At 36.8% G+C, this 24,627-nt stretch overlaps 1 protein-coding gene across 1 annotated transcript in view; it reads left to right on the top strand.

Annotated features, from left to right (window-relative positions):
- Window positions 1-24,365, top strand: part of Edc3 (Enhancer of mRNA-decapping protein 3) — a 169,191-nt gene extending 144,826 nt beyond the window's left edge. Inside the window, exons 6-7 of the mRNA XM_090378479.1 lie at window positions 8,298-8,515; window positions 24,034-24,365. Coding sequence (XP_090234605.1) covers window positions 8,298-8,515; window positions 24,034-24,365 — 550 coding nt within the window. The remainder of the gene's footprint in view (window positions 1-8,297; window positions 8,516-24,033) is intronic.
- The last annotated feature ends 262 nt before the right edge of the window (window positions 24,366-24,627 follow it).

Raw genomic sequence — 24,627 nt, 5'->3', positions numbered from 1 at the left:
ATTTACACCAAAGCTTCCAACAATTGTAAAGCAGTTATTAATCAATCCAAACTAGAGTTTGAACAGGCTAAGGAGTAGAAAACTTGCTTCTTGCCCTAATGGTAGCCGAGCATTCTGGTCTCTTGCCAAAGCTATTGGCCACAACTTTTGCCCATTTCTGTCCAAACCAGATAGTTCTGGTATCATTTCAGCCAAGGATACAGCTGACCTGCTAGCATCCCATTTTTCTTCCAACTAATGTATTAATGGTCTTGGTAAAACACCTCCCACCATTCCCAACACGCTCCATTCAATGCCTCCTGTGGTCTTCCGTCAAAAGGATGTCAGAAGGATTTTGACGAATCTTGATGCTAAGAAAGCTCCAGGTCCCGATGGTATTTCTTCACTTGTTCTCAAAACCTGTGCTCCTGAACTTACTCCTGTTCTTTGCCGCCTTTTTTCACTTTCTTATTCCAAAGGTGTTTTTCTTTCTGCTTGGAAATTTGCTCATATCCAGTCAGTTCCCAAAACGGGTGACAAATTTCTTCCATCCAATTATCGTCCCATTGCAATTACTTCTACTCATTCTAAAGTAATGGAGAAATCAATTAACCGCTAACTCTTAAACTACCTAGAAACCTTCCGTCTGATTAATGATCGCCAGTATGGATTCCATCAGTGTTGATCCACTGGTGATATTCTGGCTTGTGTTACCCATTTATGACTAATTCAATGGAAAAGTTTGGTGAAACACAAGCAGTTGCTCTTGACATCTGAAAGGCTTTCGATCATGTTTGGCATAAAGGTCTTCTAAACAAGCTTCCATCTTATGGTTTGCCAATTGTTTTTAGTAATTGGTTATCCAGTTTTCTCTCTGATCTCTCACTGAGGGTGATGGTAGATGGCTCTCTGTCTTCCATCTTCTCCACTAATGCCTGTGTCCCCGAAGGTTCAGTTCTTTCCTCCACTCTTTTCCTCTTGTATATTAATGACCTTCTTCCATTGACTGGAAGGCGCCTCCGTAGCCAGGTGGGAAGGAGCAGCAGTGCATAGCACACGCTTCTTGATTAGACCGGGGTTCGAGCCCGTCACCACCAAATACGGAGGATGCGGTAAGGTCAGGGAATGACTACCGCATATTCCCGGAGCAATATGGCCTTAGTTGCTAATGCTCCTAAAAACCAAAAAAACAACAACAACAACCATTGACTGGAAACTCTATCCATAGTTTTGCCGATGATAGCACATTGCATTCCCCTTTCCATTTTGAGAAACCTTGTCCTGCTCAATCAGCTTCAACTTCTTGAAAATCTGCTACCAATTCCTTAAATGCCGATCTCCAGGTAATTCTCCAGTGGGGCCAAAACAACTTAGTTGATTTCAATCCTTCTAAAACTCAGTTTTGTCTTATGTCTCGCAAAAAGGATTCTTCTGCTCCTATGCTTATCTTTTGTGTTACTCTGATTTCTAAGCAAAATGATATATCTCTTTTGGGGATTACCCTGACTTCTAATCTCTCTTGGCACAAGCACATTACTAATATTGCTTCCTGTGCATCAAAAAAGCTTGGTTTTCTCTTTCGCTGTCAGCGTTACTTTTCTTCCAAACAGCTGTTCACTCTTTACAAATCGCAAATCCGCTCTACCATGGAATATTGCTCCCACATCTGGGGTGGTGCCCCCAAAACCCCTCTCAGGCTTCTTGATTCTGTTCAGAAGAGGGCAGTTAGGTTAATTAATGACTCATTTCTAACAGAGTCTCTGCACTCGCTGTCTCATAGACGTACTGTTTCTGCTGCACACTTCTTCTACAGATATTTCCTGGGCACTGTTCTTCTGAATTAGCTTCTATAATGCCTGCTCTCTCTTTGAAAACAGTCTGAACAAGAGCCACCACCAGCCAACATCCATTTACTGTCCAACTTCAAACTCACAGAACCAACTTTTCATCTTCCTCGTTTATTCATTTAACTGCCGTTTTCTGGAAAAACCTTCCTTCATATGTATTTCCTGAAAATTATAATCTACAGAAGTTCAAGTCTAACGTCAACAAATGTCTTCTTTCGTCTGCTCAACCTCCAACCCAAGCATGGTACTAAGTACTATAGGTTCTAATACCTCTCGTGTTTTGGGTTTACATAAAAAAAAAAGGAACAACAGACCAACGAATTCAACACTACACAATTACTTACACTCTCTGGCTTTTACAGAGTTTGTCCTGTTACACAGAGTATGTAGCATGGAGTTGCGGTTGGGAGGGACCTCTGAAAGCGCATGACAGTAAACACTATACACCACGTTCACAACCTGCATTGGTTTGTGTAGCACATGCATATAAATTGTACCTCCACAGAATATAATGTGCATATCATACTACTTGTTTTCTAAGTTGATGAAGGGGCACATTGATCTGAGAGCTATTTAATGTATATTTTTGTTTTTGTTCTTATTGGCACTTTTATCACTGTTGACTATTTATCTGTGTATAATTTATTACTATTCTTAATAAGTTTCCATACATTGTATTTTTAATAAAGTTTTATTTTATACTTTTATGTTCTGGAGGAAGGGACAAGGTTTATTTCGGTATGCTTATTTGTGATGCACAAGGCCTTTTTGTTAACATAATAATAAAATCTATACTCATATGAGCAGGTAACAGGTATCCTCAAAGTTTACTTACAAACTGAGATTATAAGGGAAGTGTTAGGGCAAATTTAATTTTGGACTAAATTAACTAGTTCTGTCTGTTTCATGACAAGGGCCTGAGGCCAGAACTTATGGAAGTAATTTGTATGGAAGTTATAGTTAACTTGCCTGGTATTAAGAGTATATTGGCAGTTAGATAATTTCAAACCAAGTAAATTAGTTAACTACTGACCTATAATATGTAAACCCTGAGGTTAATTAGCTGGAGTGCTGACTAAGATGTATAATGCTGGCAGAGGATAATAAGAGGCCAAATTTATAATATTAAAAATTAAATAAAACATGGAATATTGAGGAATTATGCTATGACTGCTAAGGGAAGGTAAAACAAAGAGCAGGTTAAGAATACACACTCCGTCAGTTCCCTCCAAAGTAAAAACCAAGGAAGTAAATATGGCAAAAATAATAAAAATTTAATACAATGTATAATGTAATAGAATGGGTAATTCAAGTAAGCTAACCTAAAATAGGATAGAATGAATAAAGAATTAAAATGAATGAATAAAGAATTAAAATGAATGAATAAAGAATTAAAATGAATAAAATGAATGAATAAAGAATTAAAATGACATTCTTATACAAATTAAATTTATCTGTGACTCTTGGAATGTCAATCCAAGATACCCCCAGATGTGGGAAGTAAATGGGAGGGGAGAGAAGGTATGGAGACACTCAAGAGATTTAATAAGAGCAATAATTTATCAACTGGGCATGTAAGTTTGGGGGGGGGGGATACTCCCTGTGGTAGGGAAAAATCTTGAATAATTTTCTTAATACTAAGGCCTCGGAAGGATAGCAGATGATGTAATAAGATGTACATGTTGTACAAGCAGTGACCCGTTTACATGATCTTCCCACATGTACTGTTTTGTGTGCTATTTTTCCCCCCATTTATTATAGTATTGCTTTTCTTCTTAAGGTTGACAGAGATATCCAAGGATGGCCAAAAGCTGCTGATTATTTTCTTTTTATTTTTCCTTCATTTTATTTATTCACTAAAAGAAGTCTTTATACAAGGCAGATTCAAAATGTTATCTTAGTAATAAAAAAAAATAAAAAAAAACTCAGCTGATTTTATTTTATTCTTCCCCATTTATCACCAGTTACAATTCCTGAAGGTGCCCCTTATGAATCTGCATCATGCATGTGTAAATTTTCTTCACAAATTTGAGTCCTGCACTGTTTCTAAAGGGGTGTTAGCATTCTCATGGCACCCAGCAAGAACTGACCATCACCATATACAGCTTCCATGCATTCATGAATAACTTTTGGCCCATTCCCTCCTTTTTTCAAATATAATGATGATGGTGGCCTGATGCACCAATTTTGTGGCATCCATGTTTTCCTTTGTGTCAGATACTTTAAATCTCTTCTGTTCTTTTTCACTTCACTATATTGAGCTGGACTTGCAGAAATAAGATACAGACATTTATAACACAACAACAACAAGTACGTATTTTATGTTTTGTCCTTTAGTTTATTATCGCACAATTTCATTGGAAAGAGTAAGGAATTTTATTGATGCTAATATTATATTCATTAAAACTGTAGTAAATCTCTTTTTTGATATTATTAATTTAATAAATTGAATAATTTTTATAATGAAAAAGAGGTTTGCTGTGTATTTATGCAAATTAATCCCAATTTTACTCTATCTGACAGTACTGAGTATGTATCAGTGTTTATGATACAGTATACTATGTCATCATTCCATTTCATTTTTTTTATTTCCATTTTTGGCAATCAGTATAGCTCTGGATAAATGCAATTGAATCAGTGTAATTTTCTCAGGTCATAGATCTTTCTTTTGCCTTCAACTTTGTAGATCATGAGTTTCTGGTAAGCCAAGTTATTCAGTTATTTTCTAAGCTATTGACCTTCTTGTATTAGATTATATGCATATAACTCTAGATATAGTTATACGTATGCAATCTATTACAAGAAAGTCAATATGCATATGTTATGACAGGGGTCGGCAACCTGCGGCTCGTGAGCTGCATGCGGCTCTTTGAACATGTAACTGCAGCTCTTTAACTTTTAGCCCATATGAAACACAATTTGAAATGGAGTTAGAGGACTTAAAAATCAAGGACATGTGGAGTGCAAGGCTAAAATGCCTTAAAACTGAAATTGAGGATTTAGAGAGGTAAAAGGCTGCCCTTGCAATTCTACACAAATAGTCGGCGATAGATGAGTTGAAAAGCAAGACCAAATTGTGTTCCATGCGTGGAGTAGCTTACCGGACACGTATATAAATTTGAAAATATTTGCATGTGGACTTCTGAGTTTTTGGTTCGATGTATTTCTGCAAGAAAATATTTTTGAACACGAACTGTATTAAAAATAAATCAAGAAACCATCTGAATAATACCGATCTCTCAGCATGTTTAAATATGAAAATTATGGCATACTTGCCTGATGTTTAGAGACTCGCTCAAGAAGTTCAGTAGTAAAAGTCACATTAATCCGTACCTAATTGGATGTTTGTTACGTTTTTTCAGTATTAATAAATAACTAGGGGTCTTTGACCCCTGCTCACTCTGCTCACTTCTTTTGATAAAGTAAAATAAAATACTTACAGAAGCTTTTGACACTGTGTGTGTCTCTTCCTCTGCTATGAATACATAAATACGTTACATATGGAAATCAAGAATGGTACCTCGTGGTCATGTTAGATAAACATAGGGTGTGACCACGTTTAAACAGAAGCTTGCTTTACCACAGTAAAACAAGCTTCTGTTTAAGAAGCTTGGCTGAATAAATATCACTAGGAAGAAAATTATTTTAATGTATAGAAAGATATTTCAAAATATATATTTTTTTAATAAAACACCTTCCCACTCTATTCCATTTCTTAAAAAACAACCCCCCCCCTCCTCCCAGATTGAGCTGAGGTGTGGCTCTTCAGATTCTCTTTTTTTTAATTAGATCAAAAATGGCTCTTCACTCAAAAAAAGGTTGCCGACCCCTGTGTTATGAAGAGGATATATACATGCTTCTCATAAGGATAACCCTTAGCACGTCTAACCAATCTGGTTGCTCTTCTTTGGACTCTCTCTAGAAGTCCTGCATTTTTTTTAAAGTGAGGTCTCCAGAACTAAATGCAGTATTGCCAGTGTGACTCTACTGTCATTTTATAAAGGGGAATGATAACATCCTTCTCCCTGCTATCAAAGATCTTAGAGATCATTGATAGCATACTCTGAGCCTTCTTGGCTGTAATCTTACACTGTAAGGAAAACTTGCTTATGTCACCACAACCCTTAAATCTTTTCCATTGTGAACCACCTTAAAATTCCATGTCCCTCAGTCTGGAACCCATTCCTAGATTCCCCCCCCCCAAACACAAGGCCTTACATTTAGTAGGATTAAACTTCATTTGCCACCTTTCAGATGACTTATCTTTTATCATCTTTTAACTTATCTAAGTCATTCTAATGCAGCATGGACTGGTTCTGATTATTTACTAGCCTATCTGCCTTTAAATAACCAGCACACTTTGGCAGCATTCTCTGTATACCTTCATGAATATTATTAAGGTTGATAAAAAACAAGAGAAGTCCCTGAACCCTCAGGAACCATATTTATTACCCTAGTCCACTCTGAAGAATGCCCATTAATTACTACCACCAGTCTCTTTTCACTCAGTCAGCTCCTGATCCACTTAAGGATTTTTCCAGTAATCCCAGCACACTCTAGTGCGGTGTTTCCCAACGTGGGTCCCACGCCCCACATGGGGGAAATTTGATTGTTCAGGGGGGCAATTCAAAAATTGCTCGTCTAGAGTTTAAAACAACCGCCTACTATGACTTAACTTGTACAAAAGAAGAATTGTTGGTAAAGTCTCTGTTTATTGCTCATACTGCAACTATCAATCGTACTCTTGAGGCTAGTTATGAAATTTCTTTACTCATTGCTAAATCTGGGAAAATCATACTATAGGAGAGAATTTAATCAAACCATCAATATCAGCATTTCTTAAAACAGTTCTGGAAAAAGATGACAAAGACGGGAAAGCTATGCCACTCAATAACAATACTGTTAGCGAAAGAATAGATGAAATGAGTGACGATATTGAAATACAACTTGTTGGAAAGCTGAAAACAAGAAAATTCTCAGTGCAAATGGATGACTCAACTTTGAGAGACAGTGAAGCCGTACTGATAACTTATGTAAGATATATTGATAAAGGTAATTTTGCTGAAGAAATGTTATTCTGTAAATCATTAGAGAGCACCACTACCTCCAAAGATATATATAATAAGCTAAAAAATTACTCAGATGACAATAATATACCAATGAAAAATATAACCTTGCGCTGCAGATGGTGCTCCTAATATGATGGGCAAGAAAAATGGCTGCTTAAAATTGATGAAGGATGAGAATCCAGAAATGCTTCTTGTGCATTGTGTTAGGGAAAACTTGTGTCTCTTCAAGCTTTTTTGTGAAGAACAAAATGAAGACCATGTGAGACTTTTACTTCACACTGAAGTAAGGTGGCTCTCGAAAGGGAACTGCTTGAAAATATTTATGGAACTATTTGATACTACAGTATTAGTGACTTTTTAAGTGACAAACCTAAAATGAAGCATCAGTTAACGGTCGATGGTAAAGCATTTGTGAGTTATTTAGCCGATATCTTTGAAAAACTAAATATATTAAATAAACAACTTCAAGGAACAAATAAAACTCTCGTCGATGCAAAAGCGAAGACATTTGGTTTCATTACATTTATTAAATTATGTCAAAAATATATTTGTAAAAAAAGTTTGAACAGTTTCGTTGTCTGCAAAAATGTGAAGTGACTGATACCGCTGTATTTGTTATTGTTGATCATCTGAAAATTCTGTCCGATGATTTAAAAGAAAGGTTTTTTGATTTAAAACAAATTGATTTTCCAACCTGGATGATGCAACCAATGTTAGTGGATTTGTCTGATGTATCAATGCAATACCAAGAAGAATTCTCAGAAATGCAAAATGATGAGTCAGTTAAAACTTTATTCAATATAAAAGAAGCGATGGCATGGCTTTGTGATGAAACAGAAATAAAATACCCAAATTCAACCAACTTTGCAAGAGAGCTATTGTTACCGTTTCCATCTTCATATTTAGCTGAATGTGGATTTAGTTCCATAAATGATTTGTTACTAAAGAAAAGAAATCGACTGGATATCACAATGTCTATTATATGTTTTGAAAATTTACTTCCTATTTTTTTCTTAATTTTTCCTAATGATTTCTTCCTAAAACCTAAGTCTCGTGTCCTGAACAAGTTGTAATTAGGCTTCATTCAGGGAATAATTCAATTTTTGAATATAAAAAATATATATATCGGTGTTTCCCAACGTTACATAGGGGGCATCAGAAGTTTAGAAAGACTTAGGTGGGGCATGGTAAAAAAAAGGTTGGGAAACACTGCTCTAGTGTGTATAGCTGCCTCTCATGAGGAACCAAATCAGAAGTGTTATTAAAACCTTGGTACAATATCAAAATTGTTTCCTGTATCTGAATGCTTCATGACTTTATTCTTGTAATAACATGTATTTCCAGTTTCTGCTTTATGTAATTAGCATTTATGCAATTATAATATTTTACAATTTTATTTCAGGTTAAATCCACAAAATTCGCATCAGCGACCCACTGTAGTAATTTTATGTGGACCACATACACAAGGTGCCCAAGGAGCAAACTGTGGTCGGCATCTTGCCAATCATGGTCTTAATGTTACTCTTCTTTGCCCTTCCTTTCAACATTCAGATCAGTTATTTGATAAAGAGGTGACCTTATTTAGTTTAAGCGGTGGAAAGAAATCCTCTGATGTTTCTAGTAAGCTTGTTTTTATATTCTTATTTCAATATGATTACTGATTAATGGGAATTATTTTTTGAAACATGATCTTGGCTATGTGTACATGATCAGAATTAAAAGTTTACTTTAAATTTAAAAGCACTTTTTTCAAGTAAAACATAAATAAATAGTATACCTGCCAACTTGTTTGATTTTTCCAGAATATTTTAGCAAATTATGTTACTTTACAGTTTTGTGGAAAGTTTATCTTTCTTTTAGATTTAATTCAAGCTTCTAATATATGCTGCTTTTTTGAAATATGCATATGTGTTATATTTGTAAAATATAGAAATACTGAATATATATCAGCACATATTAACTTCAATGTTACTATTAGGTGGCTCTGCTCATTTTTATTGTTCACAGTAGTACATAGCCAAAGAGGAGTAATCTGATAAAAATGGAAGGAATAGTCTTTAATATATCATTAAAGACTATTTCTTTAATAACCAGTGCTGCATTCAAAATATGTCTAAAAATAACAGATAAGTAACAGAACAGAGTGTAATTGATTTCCTTAATGAATGGCAGAAGGACTTTTACAGACATAAGCACTCACATATTTATACTTAAGAAAAGTTTAAATAACTCCATTTTTCTGGTAATTAAATAAATGATCTCACAAATAAAGCTATCGTTGGTCTAAATTTCATGGTGCAAATGAACTGTCTGTTTATTTTTGATGTGCTGTTGTGTTTAACAAAGAAATACTAAGAAAAGGAGTGTTTTCTCAAATATGGAGCAATTACTATTCGAAACCAATCAACAAAGTTAAAAATATTAAAATGGCCAAAGATTATAGACCTACTGCCATAAGATGCAAATTACTTAAAAGTTTTGAATCTTATTTGTCACCCAAATTGTTTTGGGCACAGACCATGCCACGCTGTCCTATGCTTGTAATGGCTCTATCCATACCAGGAGATAGAGTCATAACAACTAATCTCTTAAACTCTCTCGCACAACAAACACTTAATGACAGAGCACAAATGGATAGACATCATATTACTGAATATTAAAGCAGCATGCGATATCTTAGTCCTTGCACTTAAAAAAATCTTGGAAAATTATCTCAATATTGAAGGAAACCTAAAAATCCTAATTTCCTAAAAATCAAATTCCTCCAACTGCATCGATTGTGTGCTATACGAGCAGCATCACAAATTGTCATGCCTAGAAGTTCACTGATCTCATCCTTCCACCTAGTTGCAGGTCTTCCTCTGCACCTGTTCCCCTCTGTTTTCCCTTCCATTATATTCTTCAACAGAAAGTTTTCCCTTCTTACTATATGACCAAAAAACTTGAGTTTTCTTTTGTTGATGCTGTGAAGGAGAATTTTAGGCCTGCTAATTTTATTCAGTACCCACTCACTTGTTCTTCAATCAAAGTAAGAAATACACAGTATTCTCCTGTAACACCACATTTCAAATGCCTTAATTTTCTTCCTGTCAACTCTTTTCAGACTCCATCCTTCACATCCATAAGTGGCAACTGGAAAAATTAACGAATCAGTGATTCTCAGTTTCGTCTTTAGGGGCAGATCATGATCTCTCCATAATTTTATCAGATCAGTGACCAATGTTTTAGCAATTGCCTGTCGTCTCTTTACATCATTTGAGCAGTCACTATTTTTATTTATTCTTGACACTAATTAATCAAATTCATCAACTTCTTCGATATCTTGCCCATTAACCTTCACTTTACTGGAACTGAGATTATCACCAATCACCATAATTTTAGTTTTACACACATTCAGAAACAGTCCTTTTTTCTTACTTGCTTCACATACTCTCTTCAGAGTTTCTTTAAGGTGATCCTTAGAATTACAAATTAGCACAGTATCATCTTCATAACGAAGGTTGTTTATCTTTAGTCCTCCAATTTCGATGCCAATCTCTAAATCTTCAAAATCTTCACGCATGATATCTTCGGCATAAAGAAAAGGTGAGGTGACAAAATACAGCCCTGCCTGATACCATTACCTATTGTGAAAAAGTCCATGTTTCCCATGTTCATTCTCACAGTTCCTTCCTGTTCCTGGTACAGTAGCTTAATCAGCTGAATTATGTGGATTGGGAAACCCATAATAGTCATCGTTTCCCATAGTTTCTCATGTTGAACGTGATCAAATGCTTTTGCATAATCTATAAAACAAAACAACTGGAACATTGAATTCTTTGCATTTTTCAATAATCAGTCGTAGACTTAAGATCTGATCTCGGGGTTCCTCTATCCCCTTCTGAAACCTGCTTGCTCTTCTGGCATTTTTTCTTCAAGTTTTCTTGAGATTTTGTTTAATATGATTTTAAGAAGAATCTTGCTAGTGTGAGAAATTAGGCTATTAGTTCTGTAATTTGAGCAAATTTTTAGATCTCCTTTTTTTGGTAAGGGGATGAAAATTGATTTCTTCCAATCTGATGGCCACGGTCCCATTTCCCAAATTTTTACAATCATTTTATGAAAAAATTCGGCACCCTTCACACCTGTAGCTCTAATCAATTGTGCTGGGATTTCATCAATTCCAGGTGGCCGCCACACGTTAGTTCTCTGATGGCTTTTTCAACTTCTTCCTTCAGTGTTACTGGTTCATGATCACTCTGGAGTTACTGCTATCCATATGTAGCACTTTGCATTTGTCAATGTTAAACTTCAGTTGACCCCTTTCAGCCAATCTGCTCAACTTTTCCAGGTCCTGTTGCAGTAGCGTACTGTCCGTACTGTTATTAACAACCTTACCAACCTTTGTATCGTTTGCAAACTTGGATATTAAGCCTGATATACCTTCATCAATAACATTGATAAATACAAAAAACAACAATAGGCCCAACACGGACCCCATGAGGACACCACTAATAAGATTAGTCCACGAAAAGCAATATCCATTGATTACCACTCTGTCTTCTCACACTCAACCATCCCTTTATCCAGAGCAGCAACTTGCCCTTAATGCCATACTGCTCCAACTTGTACAGTACTCTTCCATGTGCAACAGTATCAAAAGCTTTCCTAAAATCCAAGTATACGATATCAAAATTATTTTTTGCATCCAGTTCTTTGTGACCACATCATAGTATCCAATGAAATTGGTCAGACAAGACTTCCCCTTAACAAACATATGCCGAGTCTGAACTATGACTGCAGTCTTGTCTAGATGATCCTGCAGTGCTTTTTTTAACGAGTACTCCATTATTTTCCCTGGGACAAAAGTTAAACTAACAGTTCTGTAATTACTCGTGTCACCTTTTGATTTCCCTTTGTGAATTGGGGATACATTTGCACATCTCCAGTCCATGGGGACCTCCCATGAGACCAGTGATGGCCTCATAATCATGGCTAAGGGCCTGCTTACTTCCTCTGCTGCCTCCTTTTATATAACTGGATAGATCCCATCCACCCCAGGTGCCTTTCTTATGTTGAACTTCAACAATTTCTCCTCTAATTTGCTCTGATTTATTACAAAATCATTTAACTCCCTGTTAGAGTTTGATAAGCTTCTGGTCTCCACTCCTCTACACAATTCCTCATGTGTGAATGTAGATGCAAAATACTTATTGTTTGTCAGCTACCTGGGCAGAATCATCAGCAAACGAACCATTGATATCAAGTGGACCAATCTGATTCATCCCCTTCCTTCTAAATTTACATATGTAAAGAAGTCTTTACTGTTTATCTTTACATCCTTTGCCAAAGATTTCTTGTAATCTGCCTTTGCTTGAATAACCTCCTTTGTGACTTGATTGCAGACTACCTTATATCTACCGTAGGCTTCTGTATTGCCTGTTAATTTATATGCATTTTTCTTCTCTGGCATGAGTCTCATTAGTTCATCTGCAATCCATTTATGCCTAAACCTTGAACAGGATTTCTTAGTTGATATGAAAAGCCTAGTAGCTTCCACGATTATTTCATTCCCATTTAGATTTTGCTGTTAGTAACATCATCAGTTGATCCCACTGTATAGAATTTAAAAACCATCTGAGACCACTGTTGTCACCTTTACAGAAGCAAAAACCCTTCTCTTTTCCCTTGATGGTAGCTACAAATCCCACATCAGTACACTGTGGTCACCACAATCTAGTGGTTCCTTTATCTGCAGTTTCTTAATTCATAAAAATCACTGCTGATAATCAGATATTCTTACTCTTAATTACCCCAACACAGCTCGTGTATTCACTTGTTCCATGATGACTTCCAGCAGCCCTTAAAATCCCCAGCACCTCACTTTTCAGGCTGCTGCTGATCCCAATAGAAACAGTGCAAGAACCACTTTCACCTCTGCAGTTACTGTCAATCTATTAGTCTGTGAATCCCCCAAGCTAGCAGTTTTCCATCCCCCAACACTGCCTCGATTGCATCAGCAAATATTCTTGCAATCTTTCTCTTTTAAGTATCCCATCTCTGTAGAAACAATCCTGTTAACAAGCACAGACCACGTTGAGAAAAATTCTCCCTATGAGCCTCGCACAATCTCTCCAGGGCTGAATTGATTGACAAGGCTCCCATCATATACTCTCTCGTATCGTGTCTGGGCAGAATTGCAGACACTTTCAGATTTAACCCTACTCACAACTTTTTTTCAACATTGACCTGTACTTGTTAAGTAGGCACCTCCGTAGCCAGGTGGGAAGGAGCAGCAGTGCGTAGCACACGCTTCTTGATTAGACCGGGGTTCGAGCCCGTCACCACCAAATACGGAGGATGCAGAAAGGTCAGGGTATGACCACCGCATATCCTGGAGCAATATGGCCTTAGTTACTAATGCTCCTAAAAACCAAATAAAACAAAAAAACTTGTTAAGTAAATCTGCAGATCACCTACTCTTAATGTCGTTAGCGCCAACGTGTACAAGAATATCACCGTTTGTGCTATTCTAAAAGATGATATCTGCTCTACAGTATCATCAACTTTTGTCCCTGGCAGACATACCCTGGTCCTATTCTGCCTATCCTTTTTTGCACAGTATATTTGCCGCCTCCCTGACAATAGAGTTACTGATAATAACTAGCTCCTGTGGGACCAGCACATTCTGCCCTGAAGATTGCCACTATGTTACCTGATGCACAAGAGTGAGCTATGGTGTTGAGTTGGGCAGCTGAGAGCTTGATGGCCTCTATTTCGATTCCCTCAAGGACATCTCCCTTACTTTTCAAACTGTCATAGATACCCATCTGAATGCTGAGTTGGCGCCTAATTCCTTGACACTCTCCGTACCTAGCACAGACAAAGACATCCTCCTTGGCTAGATCATGTCCTGTTCCAGAACGTCTGCAAATATTTCACAAGTTGCACATTTTTTTAGGCTGTGATGTGCTAGAGAATCCCACTTTTTCAGTTTTCCCCTGAGCCACATCATTCATGTTGCTTTGCTGCTCTAGTCTGTGGCAAGATTTCCGTTTAAGTATGATTTAATTAATTAACAATGAAAATGAATAAGGTTAATAAAGTTAATTGATTAATCAACTATACTATGCTTGATTATACAATACTAAACTAAGCTTGATTATACAATACTAAACTAAGCTTGATTATACAATACTAAACTAAGCTAACACTATCTAGTTTTACATTATATCTCGCTCTATCAAGTTCTCGATATACACTATCAAACTACGCGATAACATAACAATCACAATGTTAAATTAGTTATATCCTTAGCTAAATACAAAAGATATATGCCAAAAAAAGTGATTAAAACCATTAAGCTACTTATATATTACATTTAAAACCATACTATTCTTCTAACTATTCTACTATTCTTCTGTTTACATGTTACAATAATCATGCCAAAACACTAATACAATAGTTGTATGAGTAGCAAGTTGTAACTTACAAAATCAGTAGCTAAATTTAAAAAAATAATGTAACACTACTAAACCTATTTAATCTATTTGTAAAACACAAATTAATATGTTAATTAATAAAATGTGATAAAATGTTTAAGAAAACATCTGTTTGGAGGAAATCAAGAAGTCTACGTCCTCACACCTATATCTCATTTCCAGAACTCAATTTATTAATTTTATTGCAGAGTGTCCTATGGTAGTGGTACTACCCATGCATTGCACAAAATGTTTAGTAATGCCTGCACATTGTCAGGTAGATAGGCATAGCAATATCCAGTAAAAGGATATTCTCTTAACAAGATAAGAGTAGGTCCCAAAAATACCCAATTGGGTGGAGATTGGGTGAGTCGGGTAGTCGTGGGAGAATGGAAAATTCATTGTCACGTTCCTGAAACCAGTTAGCAACTTGCCTGGCATTGTGGAATGGTGTGTTGATAGATTCTGAAGTTGTCTGGATACACTGTCATCATGAATGGATGTACTTGGTCAGTGATGATAGAAGGGTAGGCATTCCTATTGTGCCACTGATTAATGGTGATCAGAGGATGCAGAGCATGCCACAAAAAGTCACCAAACCATAACACCACTGCCTTCAGCCTTCTGAACACCGACAGTGCATCCATGTGTCACGTTGCATTCTCCAAATGTAGATACATCCATTAGCATGATAGAGTTGGAAATGGGATTCATCAGACCATCAGGCAACAGTTTTCACATGTTGGTGGTCCAGTGTTGGTGTACCCATGCAAAGTGCAGTTTCCTGTATCTCGCAGTGAGCATGGGTACCTCTAATGGCTGTTGACTGCCTTAACCTATACAAGCTAATGTCAAGGGCAGAGTACATGTGGATATTCGTCTTGCTATCCCTGTACTGTACTGCATGATTAGCTGGGCCACTCTGCTATATTACTGCTGTGTTATGAGATGAGCACACACAGTGCTCACTATGGGTGTTGACCACATGTAGCTGTCCCATGCATGACCTGCAAAGGTCACACATGACTGGATGTTATCACTGTTGATCCAGTCACAGTAGACTTATGACACCACAGAATGGGAGCACTTAACCAGCTAGCTGTTGCTGAGATATTGGCACCTGCACATCCTCCCTCCACAATCATTCCACATTTGAAGTTGGAAAGATCTTGATGCCATCCCATTCTTTCTCTCAGACACTCAAAACCTGATGACCACATGTCAAACTATAACTTTGTATGAGCTATTCCCAACTTTGAGCCTTCACCAGCATCACAGACCAGTCCATTCCTACACAAGGAGGTGTTGCTAACGTAAAGCCAACTCAATGTGTGTGTGTGTGTGTATATATAGTTATACAGAATGGAACTATTGACTGAATGGTCACAGCATTTTATTTTCAGTATTGATAATCAGATCGGATGCTCTGCTGTTATTTATTTATTTTTTGTTTTCCTCTTGTTGATTTTGTAATCACCTAATTTGCATATAATCAATTATGATTCTCGATTATGCTCATTGCTACTCTCCATTTAGAAAGCAATAAAAACTTTTAAGTTTATTTCAAAACTGTATCAATAAAGACTTATTTTCTAAGTTTCATATGTGGGATGGCAACTCTAACACATTGCCATATTCTAGAAATATGAGCCAAAACACTATTCTCCTCAACAATAAATTAGTAAAAACTCTTCTAACACATTGCCATATTCTATAAATATGAGCCAAAACACTATTCTCCTCAACAGTAAATTAGTAAAAGCTGCTTTTTCTTGTCAATCACAATTATTAAAGGCCAGTTAAGGAAGATTAAGAGGCAGTACATTATAAACATCAACAAGTTGTCAGGTTATTGGATGAAGAACTGAGCATTGATGGCAGTTCTGCCATCAAGGTGATTTATATGCTGATATGATCCAATGAAGTGTTACAACTTTAAATGCACCTAATACATGGTTAATTTATACAATATGTTCTTGGGAAACCATATGTTAATCAAATGTATTCTAAATGAACATTAATTTTCCATATAAACTTAAGTAACTTGCTGAGATATATTTCCAAAGATTTGTAAATAATTTGATATATTTAAAATGAAATATTTATAAATGACAAACTAATCCTGTTTTTGAAATCCTCAATGACTCCTATTGTCTCTTCCACATTCATTATGATTTCTCTTAAATTTGAGGTTTATGCTGTTTAAAGAGATATATCGGAGATAATCATCACTATCATTCATTCTTCCATTTGTATTTGTACCTTCAACTTAGTGATTTTGTTGGTTATGAGGTCTTCTTTACGAAACTCCAGCAACTCATTCACATACTCAGTATCCACTTTCAGGTTATGATGTTTTGCCATGTCTAAAATTTTCTTTGTGACATTTTCTTTCTTTTTTTTTTTTTTTTTTTTTTTTTTGAGGTTGCCACAGTCATTGACAAACTGCAGGCAAAGTTTTTTCAAGCAAACTTTCATAGTGGGTTGTTTGATATCTTTCTAGCTTGCAGTAGTGTTTCTCACTGCCGTAAGGATGTTATATCTCCCCTCCAAAACTGAATATGATGTTGCCTTTCCATTAATAGTCTGAGCCAGGGTTCTCAAATAATTCTGCTTAAAGGTGAAAATGGCCTATTGATCTGTAGATTTTTAATATTCATTTGACCAGTTTCAGTGGCACCTCGCTTTGTTTTCTGTTTTCATTCATCTGAACGACATGATAAAAAGTACTTCTATAAGTTGAGGGTTTAGTATCAGACAATGGTAACTACAAAATTGCATTTTTGGTTTGAGACAACTTTAGTCTTACTTTACAAATTAGCTTGGACTATAAGCACATTTCTGGTAAACCAAAAAAATGTCAAATGACTTTTTCTTGGTTAATTGCAAAAATATTTACTACAAAATGATTTTATAATTAACATTGTCTGACACTAAACCCTCGAAGTTATTGTTCCATTAAAAATTTGAAAACTGAGTATGCATAACCAGAGCAGTAATTTGCTTGAGACTGTCAAAATGATTCCGAAAGCAAAACTAAAACCTTTGTGTTAGTTTTGCTTTGAGATTTATGTGGCAGATTAGCTTCTAATTTCATAAAAAAATTTCTGTTTATACTTCAGACAGTCACAGGAATCAGGAGTGTACCTTTACTGTAGTCATTTACTAGGATAACATTGTAACATGTGAAAAAAGCAAAATTACAGATATGCAATATACAATTGCTGATTTAGAGTGTATGTAATTGCAGGTATCCACAATTGCATACATACTTACATACTCTAAATATAGAATAATAGAATGGAGCTCAGAATGTTTACATCTGGCCAGTATATTGTTGACCAGTGGAATAAACTGCATTCCTGAGTAGCTGCAGTTAAGAATCTAGTGAAATTTAAAAAACAGCTGATTGGTATACCTTCTGGACGTGGGAAGAGTATGATAAGTGGATACTGTTGTACAGACAAGATTTTTTTCTTTTTTGGCCTTTACTACCTGTACAGAATCACTATTAGTGAAGGCTTTACAAATACTATTGCAAGTCTTTACTAATACTGATTCATTTACTTGTGAGTCAGTGAGTTCTAATACTAGTAGGCAAGTAATTATATCAACAATTTTGCACACATTATTGAGGAGCTTAGATGTGTTCCTAAACAAGTTTTCAATGTTATTGAAATGCCTGTTCTGGAAGAAGATGCCCAGCAGAACTTTCATGATGAAGGAATGGTTTGCTAGTCATCTAAGAATAAAATGACTTCTCCTGGAAGGCAATTTGCTTGGGAATTCAAGTTGAAACCAACACTTATTTACTACTATGAGAAAAATTAAGAGCTTTGAAAAATTTTAGCTTCCTGTGGCTTTGAAATCAAACAGGAAAGATCTGGTTTCCAAGGCCTTGTACAGTGAGTGGTTTTGCTATAATTTTTGCCTTGTAGTGAAGATTTACCTCAGCAAGAATAACTTGGTAGAGAAGTCATTGTAGATCATTAGCAATGCTCCGGGTCACCCAGACAACTTTAATGAGATGCATTAGTGATGGGTTGGTGCAGATGGAATAGCGAAGTCCCATCTTCTTTCTCCAGTATGAAATTATTCTTACAGCCTCTGAACAAGAATATGATTGCTGATTTACTCGGTACAGTTGCTCTTGACATCTCAAAGGCTTTTGATCGTGTTTGGCATAAATTTCTTCTAAACAAGCTTCCATCTTATGGTTTGCCAACTGTTTTTAGTAATTGGTTATCCAGTTTTCTCTCTGACCGCTCACTGAGGGTGATGGTAGATGGCTCTCTGTCTTCTAACTTTCCACTAATGCTGGTGTCTCCCAAGGTTCAGTCTTTTCCTCTTGTATATTAATGACCTTCTTCCATTGACTGGAAATCCTATTCATAGTTTTGCTGATGATAGCACATTGCTTTTCCAGTTTGAGAAACCATGCCCTGCTCAATCAGCTTCAACTTCTTGAATATCCACTACCAATTCCTTAAATGCTGATCTCTAGGTAATTGCAAAAAGGAATCTTTTTTATCTCGCAAAAAGGAATCTTCTGCCCCTATGCTTATCTTTGGTGGTACTCCGATTTCTAGGCAAGATGATATATCTCTTTTGGGGATTACTCTGACTTCTAATCTCGCTTATCACAAGCACATTACAAATATTGCTTCCTCTGCATCTAAAAAACTTGGTTTTCTCTTTTGCTCTCGAGCTTACTTTTCTTCCAAACAGCTGTTCACTCTGTAGTAGTGGCGGCATGTTATTAGCATTAGCATTAGTAGAGGTATTTGATGCAAGAAAGCAAGCTTATGCAGCATCAGCCAAAAAAAAAAATAAATAAATAACCACTTCCACTTCACCCCTCTGTTCGTTCGAAATACCTGTCCAGCTGAGCCTTAAACTTATTTAGGCTATCAACTTCCACGACAAGGGATGGAAGTCTGTTCCACCAACCAACCACCCGCTGGCTAAAGGCAAATTTCCGCACGCCTATCCTACATCTGTCTTTCCTCAATTTGAATTTATGCCCTCTCAGGTGATTATTCTGAGCAAGACGAAGAATCCCATCAGCATTGAGCATGCTCAAACCATTCAAGGCTTTATACACCTCTATCAGATCACCTCGCTGGTGCCTAGTCTCCAGACACTGTAATTTGCAAAACTTAAGCCTTTCTTCGTAAGAGCAACCCTTTGTTCCATTCACTAATCTTGTTGCTCTTCTCTGTACTCATTCCAGCAGCTCTACATCCTTCTTGAAATGAGGCCTCCAGGCCTGTATACAGTACTCTAGGTGCGGCCTGACCATTGCCTTATACAAGGGAATAATCACCTCCTTATCCCTGCTAGAAAAATTCCTATATATCATTGACAATACACCATGAGCTACTCTTGCAGCCCGTCTGCACTGATCAGAGAACTTTATATCTGCTTGCACAACCACCCCAGGTCCCTTTCATTCTCTACCACTGTCAGTCTAGTACCACAGAGTTGATACATTGCTCTGGGGTTGCTGTTTCCCATATGTAGTATTTTACATTTGTCAATGTTAAACTTCATTTGCCACCTCTCAGCCCATCTGCTCAACCTTTCCAGATCCTGTTGCAGCAGCATAGTGTCAGTAATGTCCTTGACAACCCTGCCAACCTTCGTATCGTCTGCAAACTTGGTCATTAAGCTTGATATACCATCATCAATATCATTTATAAATACAGAAAACAAGAATGGACCCAATACTGAACCCTGAAGGACTCCACTAATAACATTAGTCCACGATGAGCAGTGTCCATTGATTACCACTCTCTGTCTTCTCCCCCTCAACCACCCCTTTATTCATAGCAGCAATTTGCCTCCAATGCCACACTGCTCCAATTTGTGCAGCAGTCTTCCATGTGCAACAGTATCAAAAGCCTTTCTGAGATCCAAGTATATAATATCAAAGTTATTCCCTGCATCCAGTTCTTTTGTGACTGCATCATAGTATCCAATCAAATTGGTCAGGCAAGACTTTCCCATAACAAAACCATGCTGTGTCCGAGCTATAACTGAAGTCTTGTCTAGATGATCCTGCAGTGCTTCTTTAACCAGTGCCTCCATTAAATTTCCGGGAACAGAAGTTAAACTCACAGGTCTATAATTACTTGTGTCAGCCTTTGATCCTCCTTTGTGAATTGGGGTCACATTTGCACATCTCCAGTCCATGGGTACCTCCCTTGAGTCCAAGGAAGCTCTCATAATTATGGCTAAGGGTTTGCTTACTTCCTTTGCTGCCTCCTTTAATATAACTGGATAGATCCCATCCACCCCAGGTGCCTTTCTTGTGTTTATCTTCAACAATTTCTCCTCCACTTTACCCTCAGTTATTACAAGATTCTGTAGCTTACTGCCAGAGTTGAATACACCTCTGGCATTCCCCTTGCTGAATAACTCCTCATGTGTGAATGTCAATGCAAAATATTCATTTAGTTTGTTAGCTACCTGAGCAGGATCATCAACAGTTGACCCATCGATATCAAGTGGACCAATCTGATTCATCCCCTTCCTTCTAGAGTTTACATAAGTAAAGAACTCTTTGCTGTTTTTCTTTGCATCCCTTGCCAAAGATTTCTCGTACTCTGCCTTCGTCTGCCTAACCTCCTTTGTAACTTGGTTACAGATCAACTTGTATCTATCATAGGCTTCCGTGTCACGTGTTAATTTGTATGTATCCCACGCATTTTTCTTCTCTGCCATATGTCTCATTAGTTCATCTGACATCCATTTAGGGCTAAACCCTGAACAATATTTCTAAGTTGGTATGTAAAGCCTAGTAGCTTCCAAGATAAGTTATTTGAATGCTTCCCATTTTGAATTTGCTGTTGGTAACATCATCAGTTGGTCCCACTGTATAGAATTTAAATACTGCCTCAGTCCATCGTAGTCGCCTTTACGAAAGCAATAACCCTTCCCTTTACCCCTAATGGTAGTTACCTCTTTGAGTAAATCCCACTTCAGCACATTGTGATCACTGCCACCTAGTGGTTCATTTATCTGCAGATTCTTAATGCATGAAGAGTCACTACTGATAATCAAATCAAGAGTATTACTCCCTCTAGTTGCCTCCCAAACATGCTGATGTAGAAAACAGTCATCCAATAAATCCACAAAAGCCTTGCTAGTGTGTGAGTGACCATCCCCCAAATTCCAGTCAATATCTGGGAAATTAAAATCCGCCATTATAAGACTCTTTGATTTACTGGCCCACTCTATTTCCCTGTACAGTTTCTTATTATACTCATCAGAGTTATTAGGCCTGTAGCACCTACTCTCAATTTTGATCTCCCAATGCTTATGTCACACCAAACTGACTCGACACTGCACTGTCCAGCGATGTCGACTGGCTTCACTTCCTTGGATTTTGTGTGTTTCTTAACTAATAGCATAACCCCTCCTCCCTTCCTATCCTTTCTGTAGACATTGTACTCCCCAAATTCCAGTTCTGTATTCCTTATATCTGTGTGACACCATGTCTCTGAAATCCCAACAATATCTGCCTTTGATGTTTTGAGCAATACCTCAAATTCATCAAATTTATTTACTAAACTCCTAGCATTGGTGTACACGCAAGTATACATGCACCTGTTCTTTTTCTTAGCTACCCTAACACAACCCATGTGTTTACTTGTACCCCAACGATTCCCAGCAGTATCTGAAATATCCTGCATCTTATTTTCCAGGCTGCTGCTCATTCCAATAGAAGCAGTGCAAGAATCACTTTCACCTCTGCCAGTGGCTACTGTTAATCTATTAGTCCTTGTATCCCCCCCCAATCTAGCAGTTTTCCGACCCACCTAACACTGCCTCGATAGCATCAGAAAACATTCTTGCACCCTTTCTATTTAAGTGTATCCCATCCCTGTAGAAGCAGTCTCTCCTGTTAACAAGTACAGACTAGGCTGAAAAAAATTCTACCCCTTGAGCCTTGCACAAACTTTCCAGGGCCGAATTGATCGACACCTATGCAACAATTCATGCAATTTGACTGTATGATGTACTCGTACCAATTATTACATCGTCTGTCATGCCCACATGCCAATCAATACATCATTCTCCACTTCTGCTCCGGACCAACAACATGAACAGTTTGTTTGCCAAGTGAGCAGCACTAAAATACGGTAGCGGCAAACCAATTTGTCTGGTAAGTTTCCTGTAGTTTACTGTGGTTCTTGTTGTGTTGGCTTTCTTTTTTCTTTACCTTAGCTGGAAGATCATATACAGTCCAGGGACAAACAAGGGAGGTAATTTGGGGGACACCATAGCTACATTGGGCATGAACCTCCTCATCAGCTCACCCTTTGTGGACTGTTCCCAGTTTTCTTGCCATCAGCATTGCAGCTTAGTGGCAGTTCTTTTTCGTTCCCTTTCTACAGCCCAATCAAGGATAATGCCCAGATGTTTGATGGGCATGGCTTTTCTGAGTCTATAATACAGACCTCAATGAACTATTTCTGAATCCAGGGGAGAGTGCCTGCCAAGATTTGCAGGGTGGACTATTTCACCGTACTGCAAGCTCTGGTTATAGCTAGTAAGTGTTTCTTTGTATGCTTTCTAATTTTCATTTATTCCTGACTATTTCTATTATACCAAATCCCAACCCCATAAGTTATGATTAGAATGAAAACTTCTTTATGAATTAATGAGAATGTTTTCTTTTTGAGTCCACAGTCAGATCTACTGATTCTGGATACCATAGCTACATAATTTCTTATTTTTTTTGACAAATGTTCAGTATGAAGATAGAAGGATTCTCTTTATCTCTAATGCTAGTTGTCTTTAAGTAAATTCCACATTAATACAATTAAGTAAATTCCACATTAATCTTTTAGCTGCAGATTCTTACTGCTTGAAGAATTGCTAAAGTAGGATCATCAACAATTATATTATTCACATCTGGTGGGCTAATATGATTCATCCCCTTCCTTCTAGTGTTTACATAAGTAAAGAAGTCTGTTGCTGCTTTTCTTTGTGAGGCTTGCTAACTCTTGATTGCAGACTAGTTTTATATCTACTTTAGCGTTCTGTATTACCCAATAATTTATATGCATCCCATTAATTTTTCTTTTCTACCTCACCATTTTACCAGTCTCACCAGTTCATATGTGATCCATTTAGGTCAAAGCCTCGAAAGTATCTTAGTTGGTATAAAAAGCCTAGTAGTTTCTACTATTACTTCTCTGAATGCTTCCCATTTAGAATTTACTATTGGCCCCACCCCATAGAATTTAAGAACTACCTGTGACTACTGTAATCATACCTTTAAGTAAACCCATGAGTACTCTGATCACTGCCACCTAGTGGGTCTTTTATCTGGAGATTCTTAATGTGTGAAGAGTTGCTGCTGATAAATCAGATAACGTGTATTGCATTCTCTTATTTGTCTAACATGCCTATGTAGAAAATAGTCATCCAATAATAGAGATGATATGTTTTAAGAATCACTAAGATGACATTTTTTGGTGCATTGGTAATTTGTATATTATTTTGCAGATTTTTCATGTACTTAGCATTTTTCAGTATAAACTGCTGATATTATATATTCTCCAATCAATATTGTAGTATCCTACAATATTGATTGGATACTACAATATTGAGCAGTTTATTTTATTATTCATAATATGATTTCAAAGGTATTTCCTTATATTGCAGACATGCCTACAACAGTTGATCTGATTGTTGGTGCACTAGACAGCCATGATAAAAATGTTTCACCAGATAAAATTTGGAATTGTACTGTTACCCAGTGGGCAACACAGTGTAAGGCTCCAGTTCTTTGTTTGGATCCACCGCCAGAAGGAAGCACTTTGGAACCAAAATGGATTCTAGCACCTGTATTACCATTTGCTTTCAAGGCAGATAGCTGCAGTTTGTATCTCTGTGATGTTGGTTTTCCCAAAGAAGTGTTTACCAAAGTTGGAAGCCGTTATGCATCACCATTTGGTTCCAAATTCATTATTCCATTGTATATTAAACAGTGCTGAGCATCAAATATCAGCTTATTTTGTAAATTTGCACTGATATCAAAAAGGGAAAATTCTAAAATATTTTTAGCTTATTTGAATTTGATATAAGATTTGTTATCTTACAACATTTTGTAATCATGTTTTTGTGTGTACATATTTTGCTTGATAGAATAGAAATTAAATTGTAAATTTAAGTTCACTTGAACCTACATTTAATCATTAATTTACATTATACAAATTGCAGTTCTTGACCCATAATCATTATGAAGGAAATTTGTTG

The sequence above is a fragment of the Mastigoproctus giganteus genome, chromosome 7, assembly GCF_048544385.1.
Source record: "Mastigoproctus giganteus isolate SK-2022 chromosome 7, ASM4854438v1, whole genome shotgun sequence".
Taxonomy (NCBI): domain Eukaryota; kingdom Metazoa; phylum Arthropoda; class Arachnida; order Uropygi; family Thelyphonidae; genus Mastigoproctus; species Mastigoproctus giganteus.
Note: the sequence above shows the minus strand (reverse complement) of the source record. Positions and strands in the feature narration are given on the sequence as shown.